At 41.1% G+C, this 9,178-nt stretch overlaps 1 protein-coding gene and 1 long non-coding RNA gene across 2 annotated transcripts in view; both read right to left on the bottom strand.

Annotated features, from left to right (window-relative positions):
• Positions 1-371: 371 nt before the first annotated feature.
• Positions 372-9,178, bottom strand: part of HDGFL3 (HDGF like 3) — a 29,800-nt gene continuing 20,993 nt past the window's right edge. The window contains exon 7 of the mRNA XM_002930145.4: positions 372-1,566. Coding sequence (XP_002930191.2) covers positions 1,561-1,566 — 6 coding nt within the window. The 3' untranslated portion in view covers positions 372-1,560. The remainder of the gene's footprint in view (positions 1,567-9,178) is intronic.
• Positions 1,599-8,614, bottom strand: LOC117803705. Its single transcript, XR_004627657.1, has 3 exons — positions 5,518-8,614; positions 2,834-5,166; positions 1,599-2,598 (listed from the first exon to the last, which is right to left on the bottom strand). It is a non-coding gene; the product is annotated as an uncharacterized LOC117803705 (long non-coding RNA).

The following is a 9,178-nucleotide window of genomic DNA, read 5'->3' as shown; positions in this document are numbered from 1 at the left end:
AGTAGACTGGTGCTTTCATACGCTTGGCTGCCATCACCATCACCACCAACACCAACACCATCACCATCACCATCCTCAATGGCCCTACTTTTAGAATGTCTCATATTTTCTCTTCACGTTATTTATTAGTTCTTCACCAAAATAAGAAAACAAAAAGAAAATGGGAGTCCAAATCAATGCACGGATGATGTCAAGGGTGCGAATTTAGGGTCCACTGAGCTGGTAAATATGATCTGAGACATGCAAGCAATCGTGTAGCCATTCCTTTCCCTCCCCCATGTTTACAAAAAAACCTAAAACCCAGACAGCGTTCAAAAAAAAAAAAAGAAAGAAAAAGAAAACCCTCACCTGCACTTGATTCTATTGTCAACTTGCTGTTAACAATTTTTGCTTTAATATATGAATTACATTAATACCTCACATTACATAGATGAAGCCAAATTACACTAACTTCGTTGTTTACACCTCAAATCTTACTCCCAGTACACATTCCAATAAATTTATTCTGTAAAAACAATACATTTTTTTGTTTTTGATTTTTTTTTTTACAGTAAACTTTTCAACTACAAACCTTGAATACGCGAAAGATGTTCCAAGGACAAGCATAACAGGATTGATAAAACCCAAACTGACTAAATGTGTTCTCACAATATAAGCTGGCATAAAAATAAATAAAATTCTCTATTATCACAATAGCAACAATAATGTACACATAATAATGGTTTGTGGATGAATATCGACTATTCTAATTCTAGTTCCAAAAGAAAACAATGGTTCATTTAAAAGTCAATGCTGTGTCTGGTTTCCCATAGGGCTACTGCTGATTCCAGCTTTAAAATGTAAATTATCCACCTTGAGTGATTAGCTCAAATTGTACTGGCATTGGGGAAAAAAATAAATCATTGCCTTTATTTTGGAATAACACAAAAGACTCACTAACTTCACATATAAAAACTGAGTTTGTGTACGTAACTATGAGTTTTGAGAAGTATAAGCTGTCGACTAGCTATTTCTAATACGGAATAGATATTTTACAGTATGATTAAACTTTACACATGGCCTCAAAACTGAAGGATGATTTTAATTTCATCTTCAATATGCCAACATTATGTGTTTAGGAACTGGTTCCTGGGTTCTGTCACAGAGGAAATCCCTTAAGCATTATGTTGAGTGGTCATTTTTAAAAATGCTACTTTATATTTAATAGAGTGTCTGGTGATGGTGGAGTAAAGGCAGGAGAATGATGAACGTAACTGCCTTGATAAAAGGATCCTAGACATGTATAAGTTTGTGCAAAAATCTTGATAATCCTTAGTGGTTAAGGGCAACTTCATGCAACCAAATAACATGAAATTAAATCAATAACCTTAAAAAAGGCTAAAATGTCTTTTTTTCCCCCAAACACAACAGAGAGGAATGTGAATAATGTACATACAAACTGGGGTTCTGTCAATGACAACAAGGAATATGTGTTGGTTCATATCAAATCCAAGATTATTAGACAACCAAATGTATAACCTTCTTGTGGTTTCTCTTAATATGCAGCATTCATTATGGTAGTTAGGTCTGTAAAAAAAAGAAAGAAAACAAGCCTTTAGATGATTTAGGATATTAACAATAAAAACTATCCGTACCTATAGAGTATATAGTAAGTGGGATTTTCTGAGATTTTAATCTGTCCTGTAGCATTAACAATACTTAGCAAGAACAGCCTGTGAGGCTTTGCTTGATACCTATCAGTTCAAAAAGCTAAAGGAGGTGCTAGGGCATCTTTAGTGTTCCATCAAAAAAAAAGGGAAACAAAACAATAAACTCTGTCTACTGTCTGGCAGGGACAGAGTGCAGTAGTGTGCACTTGTACAGCTCAGGACAATGTGTATTGCTGGGATAAAGTCAATGGAGAAATTGAGATAATCCATCTTTGTGAGGACTGTGATGTCAGAAAGAAAGGTAAGCTGCTTCAAATTTAAAAAGCACTTGCTATGTAGCAAATTATTCTGTATAATATTTATAACTTAATTACTTGGGACATATGGCTCGAAGAAATACAAGATTTAACAAAATCAAGATGTATGAAAAGAAAGGAAGTCTATATTTCTTTTAAAATTTAGATGGCATCTGTGTGACAAAATATTTCCGTTTCCGAAAAGAATTCTGTTTCAATCTGGTCCTACTTTAAATTGTATCCAGTTACATTTCCTCAGAGGGATTGCTGTTTTTGTTTTCTTCATCATTAACCCAAATACATTACTCCCCCCATCCCCATGCTCTCAAGGGATGAATGAAAGAGCGAACTCAGGCCCCATTATTTTTTCCTAAAACAGCTTTCTTCCATTCTTTCCTTTGCTAAGTGAAAGGACTTGCTTGTGAGCTCATGAGTGCTCATGCGCGGATATGGTCTCACATGTATAGTCCAAATCTGCAGTGCACATTATACCAGGACCTTCAAATAGGAAAAGTTACTAAACCTCAAGATGGCAGAAATACATTTCTTTTACAGCCTGCTCTGTTCCTACCAGAATGAGAAAGTCAATTAAAAAAAAAATAATAAAAATCACATTTAAAATCCGCGAACCTGCAAAATGCAGTGACTAGTGACTCCTAATTATTTATTTATTTANCGCGGATATGGTCTCACATGTATAGTCCAAATCTGCAGTGCACATTATACCAGGACCTTCAAATAGGAAAAGTTACTAAACCTCAAGATGGCAGAAATACATTTCTTTTACAGCCTGCTCTGTTCCTACCAGAATGAGAAAGTCAATTAAAAAAAAAATAATAAAAATCACATTTAAAATCCGCGAACCTGCAAAATGCAGTGACTAGTGACTTCCTAATTATTTATTAACACATAAAAATACTAGACAGGATTATACTCACAGACTTTGGGGGATTCTTCCTCCCTTGTGAAGGAGGAAGACACCCATTTAAAGCAATGAAAAATTGTTAACCAAAGAAATTTGTTTAACAATGTCTTTTTATTAATATCAATGTGAATGGCAATAAAATCTGTGTGTACATTGGCAGAACATTCATAGTAACAACTACTCAAACTGTGTCGAAGAACATTTCTGGGACAGATGGTCCCACAGCAGCCTCAGAATATAATTAATGCTCCAAAAAAGGTAAAGGTGGTACCAGAACATGACCACAACTTTAAGGACATGGGGTCTTTTTTTTGGGTCTTTCAACAAGGTACTGTCAAATGGGTGCTTATAAAAAGTGAATTACAGATCACTTGTCGTACCATCATCACTCTATTTGCATCTCTGCATCAAAAACTACCTTGCTAGTTCATAATGGTACATATCCTGGACATGGTGCTTGGAGCACGCGCTAGCCTGGAAGTCTCCTCCAAGGAAGCAGCCAGAAGTGGCGCCTTCTGCGCTGGTGGCCTGGTGGCCGTGCTCCGGGCCTGCCGGGCCTGCCGCCCTCCATCAGATAATGGCGGACTCATGCAAGCACATTCCCCCCTGAGGCACAGGAAGAGGCTGTGGGTGCACGCAGAGCTGAAGGATACCCAGAACACAGCAGAAGTATGAGACAGAAGTCACAGGATCTTTTCATGGAGCACCATTGTCACTTGACAAAATGATGACAGATAAACTATGGTTATTCAAACGCTTTCTCAAAAATAAGCGAAACGAGCCTGTTACCACCAAGGAAGACAACTGGTAGCATTTGTTGTCAATGACAAAGTTTGAGCTTTTAAGTGAAACTTAGAATTCTGGAAAACTTAATCCTCCACGATCAAAACTTCCCAATAAGGATTTTTCTGACACAATATACCTGATACGTAAAAATGTGATTAAAAATACTTGATAATGAAATATCTGGAAGACCCAAATTACTCATGGAACCCATATTTTCCAAATGGGTAAAAGTTATTCAAATGGCAGACAGTCCAATGGACTCTATTAACAGAATACACAAAGTTCAGAGTTCACACTGCAACTAACCCTTTAGAAACGACCACTTACACAGAGCTAGTGTAGTATCAAAGAAGAACATCCGCGATGATCTGAAGAAACTATTAAAATACTTGTATCTCCACTTTCCAACTACATATCTATGTGAGGCCACATTTCCTTCAAACCCCTCAACCAAACAACATATCGCCAGAAACTGAACACAGAAGCAGACAGGAGAGAACCCTGATGTCTTCTATTAAGCCAGACATTAAAGAAATTTTTTTAAATGCAAAACATTATGGGGCGCCTGGCTCACTTTCAGTAGAGTGTGTGACTCTTTGATCTCAGGGTCATGAGCTCGAGCCCCATGCTGGGTGTAGAGGTTGAAAACTTAAAAAAAAAAAAAAAGTAAAGCAATGTCATTTTTCTCAAAACAAAGCATTTTTGGAAAAATGTAGTTATTTTGCACAAAACTGTGTTATGTAAATGAGTATTGTTTTACAAGTTAATAAATATCTTAAAATCAGTTTTTATTCCTAATTAAATAAATATCCACAGGTGTCACAAAAGCTCTTTGGGGCCCTCAATAAGTTATAAGAGTATTAAAGGGGTGCTGAGACCAAAAAGTTTGATGAACCACACTGGCTTAGAAGATACAAGAGTACATGGTTAAAAGTGAGGCTGGACAGATAAACTGGGATCAGAGTATGAAGGCCACTGCATGCTGAAGTAAGGATCCTGGACTTGATCTTGAGGGCAATGGGGAGACATAAGGACGTAGTCCCATACTACAGAAAGAAAATAGGTCAGCCTCGGAAGAATAAAAGCATGGACACTGCTTAGCAGTTATAGCGAACCCAGTGGCTGTCCTCCCAGTATTTCTTCTATCCTCTGCTCCTCCCTGCTCCTCGTGGTTTGGGGACTTGACTCCAGCTCCGGGACCACTGACTGGTCCAAGCCAGTTTTAATCTCTCTGTTATCAGTGGTTGGTTCAGGGATGGGCAACTCTGTCTCCAGGGATCCCTGCCTCCTACTAGTCATAACCTGTGTAATGCCCTCCCCTTGAGCGTGGGCTGGACCTTGTGACTTGCTTCTAATGATCGGATGAGGAAAAAGTGATGGGAATGTCACTTCTGAGATTAGATTATGAAGGACTGGCTTCTGTCTTGCTAGCGCGCGCTCTCTCTCTCTCTCTCTCTCTCTCTCTGAGGAAGACAGCTGCCATGGTGGAGAGGCTCACGTGTCAAGGAACCTAAGGGGCCTCTGGCCAAAGTTAGTGAGGAACTAAATCCTGCCAACAACTACTAAGTGAGCTTGGAAGAGGACCAACCCCCAGCTGAGCTTCAAAATGATTTGAGCCCCTGCTAACACCTTAATCGCAGCTTTGGAGAGAACCAGAGATGGAGGACTCCACAAGTTATGCCTGTCTGGATTCTTGATCCAAGGAAAATACCAGATAATAAATACTGTTTTAAGCCACTATGTCTTGAGGTAATTTGTTACATGGCAATAAACAATACAGCAGGCCCAAGCCAATCAGTGCACGGTATTCCTGTCATAAAGATTAGTAACCTCCAGTTCATAGGCTCACGTGTCAAGGAACCTAAGGGGCCTCTGGCCAAAGTTAGTGAGGAACTAAATCCTGCCAACAACTACTAAGTGAGCTTGGAAGAGGACCAACCCCCAGCTGAGCTTCAAAATGATTTGAGCCCCTGCTAACACCTTAATCGCAGCTTTGGAGAGAACCAGAGATGGAGGACTCCACAAGTTATGCCTGTCTGGATTCTTGATCCAAGGAAAATACCAGATAATAAATACTGTTTTAAGCCACTATGTCTTGAGGTAATTTGTTACATGGCAATAAACAATACAGCAGGCCCAAGCCAATCAGTGCACGGTATTCCTGTCATAAAGATTCGTAACCTCCACTTCACAGCCCCATGAATCAAGACGGGAAGCTCCAAGTGTTCTGAAGCCTGCCCTTTTCTGCCTCATGCTTTGAACTGTCAGGAGTGAGGATGTTGTTAGAGAGCCTCTGGAAGTCAAGGGGGCCCCAGAACTCTGTGGGTTTCTTTCTCATAAGAACTTCTCTCCTTCCCTCACCAATACTCATAACCTCAACCCATCTGCCTGGAAATTATCAAGCCTTTCATCCTTATGGCCTTATACTGACTGCAGTTACCACAGACGGGCTCCTGAGCATCTGTCACCTTCTAGATTCTCACCCCCAGTCAGCTTTGTCCATGTTAGCTTATGACTTCATCTCTTAAACTCTCCTACCCCCACCTAGATTCCTTGATCCTTCCACTAGGCCCCTAGGAAATCACAGTCAGCCACTAGCAAATCTCCCATATTCCCAACTTGCATTTCTTGGATATTCTGCCCCCTAACTTGTTCTAACAGAAACCTGGTTCTCTCTGGGGATTGTGCTGCTGCTTCTCCTGCAGCCCTCACCTCACATGGTAGCTCTTTGCTCGGCCGTGGCTCTTGTACTGCCAGTCCGGAGGTGGGGAAGCTGTCCTTCCTGATTGCCACCTGTTTGTAAGCTGTTCCTCCTTTCTCCTGTACTCTCCCCTGACCACCCAATCCTCCCAGCTTTGAACCTCCAGACTGTGACCTGCCACCTCTCCTGCCTGCAGTCACCTCCAGACCCCGTGGGTTACTCCTTACTCCTTGAAGAGTTCAGCTCTGGCCCACTGTCATTCAATATCATAACCAATGGGAAGTCTGTCCATGTAGATTGTCCTTCCAAAACTCTGACCTCTCAGTGCCTTGATTATCTCTCCTTCAGAGATCTTGTCCTCCACCCTACCTCAGTCACTCATCCCCCACGGCTAGTTCTTAGGCAACTGATTCTCAACCCCTGGGAGTACAGGAGTCCCCCACTGATCTGCGGTTTCACTTTCTTTGGTCAACTGATCGGGAAGCAGACGATCTTCCTTCTGACCTTTCCATCAGAAGGTCAACAGTAGCCTATGTCACAGGGGCTGTCATTCCCCTCACTTCATCTCATCCTGTAGGCATTCTGTCATCTCCATTCATCAGTCACAGCAAGAAGGGTGAGTACTGCGCAGTAAGGTATTTTGAGAGAGGTCACTTTCACTTTACTTGTATTATAGAATATTGTTACAGTTGTTCTATTTTATTATGAGCTATTGTTGTTAACCTCTTACTGTGCCTAACTTATACATTAAACTTTATCATAGCTACGTACATATAGGTAAAAATAGAGTAAATATGGGGTTCGTACTGCCCACAGTTTCAGGCATCCACTGGGGGTCTGCGAATGTATCTCCTGCAGATAAGGGGGTACAACTGTATTTGCAAACATGGTTTTAAGTCACTGTTTTGGGGGGCGAAATTATGGAAGCATTTTCGGTTGTCCTAAGAACTTGGAGGTTGTCTGGAACTGTGCCATGAATGGTACTCACCCAGTGAAATGTCCCACTCAAGTTCCAGCAACATCTGCAGGTCAGCAGCAACCACCACAACTCTTCCATAATCTGATTAAACATCGCACTCTTCCATCACCACTTGTCTCCAGCTCTCTCTCTCTTTAGCTAGGACGCCACCTCCAATAATTCTTTGATACTCAAAATCCTTTGACTCACTCCCTTCCTCATGCCTTTTTTTCCCCTTCCAAATTTATTTTGGGTTCAATGATCCATCACTGTAACTGCTCCCTTCCTTGCACAAAATCCATTTCCTGCCTCTACCCCCCTTCACTCTACTCTGAGCAAACCCCAACTCCAGGTACACTCAATTCTCTGCCTTTCTGTGGTTGCACGGTTGCATACGCCTGGAGAGGATCACACACCCATCCCGACGACTGTTCTCACTAAGTCATGACCACTAACCTCAAGTGAGCCCTCACTGCTGCCTGGCAATTCCACTTCATTCCCCAAGTCTACTCACTCTTCTCTTCTTCTAAGTGACTGTCCCATTCCCTCTCTCTCGAAACTTCCAACATTTCTTCCCGTTATCACTCTCAAATGCTGACCTCGCTTCCTAAGAATGCAGAAGCAATCAGATGAGAACTTTTACAAGCTCTCACCCTAAGTACCCACTTACCTGTCTTCCCTCCCACTTCAGCGGGTGAACCAAGGTAACCCCTCCAGATGTGCCCTATATCTTATGCCTCCTTGTCTTCTGAAGAGCACTGCTTTGGCAATTCTTTCCTACATTATCATTTTGTGATCATTCCTCAAGTGAATCATTCTTACCAGGACATGGGCTGCAAATTCTCCCATCAAGAAAAAAAGCCCCTCTTGACTTTCTATCTTGGACCACAACTATTAAGTATTTTAAAAGAAGTTTAAGATTAGTCTACTAGCCCTACAAGGCATCAGGACTCATTATACAGCTATTATAACTAAGAAAAGTACGGTACTGACCAAAGGAACATAAAAGAACCCAGAGAGCGAGACATGGCTATGACACATGACACTGCAGGTCAGAGAGGAAACGAGGGACAATTTAATAAATGGTGCCAGTTCCCATGGTTATGCTTTGGGGAAAAAAGGCAACAGTCCTACCTCATATTACACCCCAAAATCAATTCCAGATGGATTAAACACTAAAATGTTCAAAACAAAACTTTACAAATGTAAAAGGAAATACAGGACCGTGTCTTTCCAATCTTGGGAAAGGGACAGGTTTCTCTCTTTCTTTCTTTCTTTTTTTTTTTTTTAAAGATTTCATTTATTTATTTATTTGACAGAGAGAATCAGCCAGTGAGAGAGGGAACACAAGCAGGGGGAGTGGGAGAGGAAGAAGCAGGCTCATAGCGGAGGAGCCTGATGTGGGGCTCGATCCCAGAATGCTGGGATCACGCCCTGAGCCGAAGGCAGACACTTAATGACTGCGCCACCCAGGCGCCCCAAGGGACAGGTTTCTTAAACAAGACAGAAGAATGCTAACCATAACAGAAATTTGACACAGTTGATTACAGTAGGGAAAGTCTGTTCACCAAAAGGTATCATAAAAAAATCAGACAAGCTACAAATGTGGAGAAGATATGTACAATGCGCACGACCAACCATACTAGTTCGAATCCAGAATATGTGAAGGAGTCCTACAAATCAGTACCCAAAAATAATCCAATAGGAGAATGGGCAAAATACAAAATCAAGAAGATGCCCAGAAGAATAAAGGGTAGTAGATAAACATGTGAAAAGAAGCACAACCGCACTATAAATCAGAGAACTGCAAATTAAGACTATAATTTACCCTTGTGATTACAGGCAAAAAGTCTGACAAGGACA

The sequence above is a fragment of the Ailuropoda melanoleuca genome, chromosome 9 (assembly GCF_002007445.2).
Source record: "Ailuropoda melanoleuca isolate Jingjing chromosome 9, ASM200744v2, whole genome shotgun sequence".
Classification (NCBI taxonomy): domain Eukaryota; kingdom Metazoa; phylum Chordata; class Mammalia; order Carnivora; family Ursidae; genus Ailuropoda; species Ailuropoda melanoleuca.
Note: the sequence above shows the minus strand (reverse complement) of the source record. Positions and strands in the feature narration are given on the sequence as shown.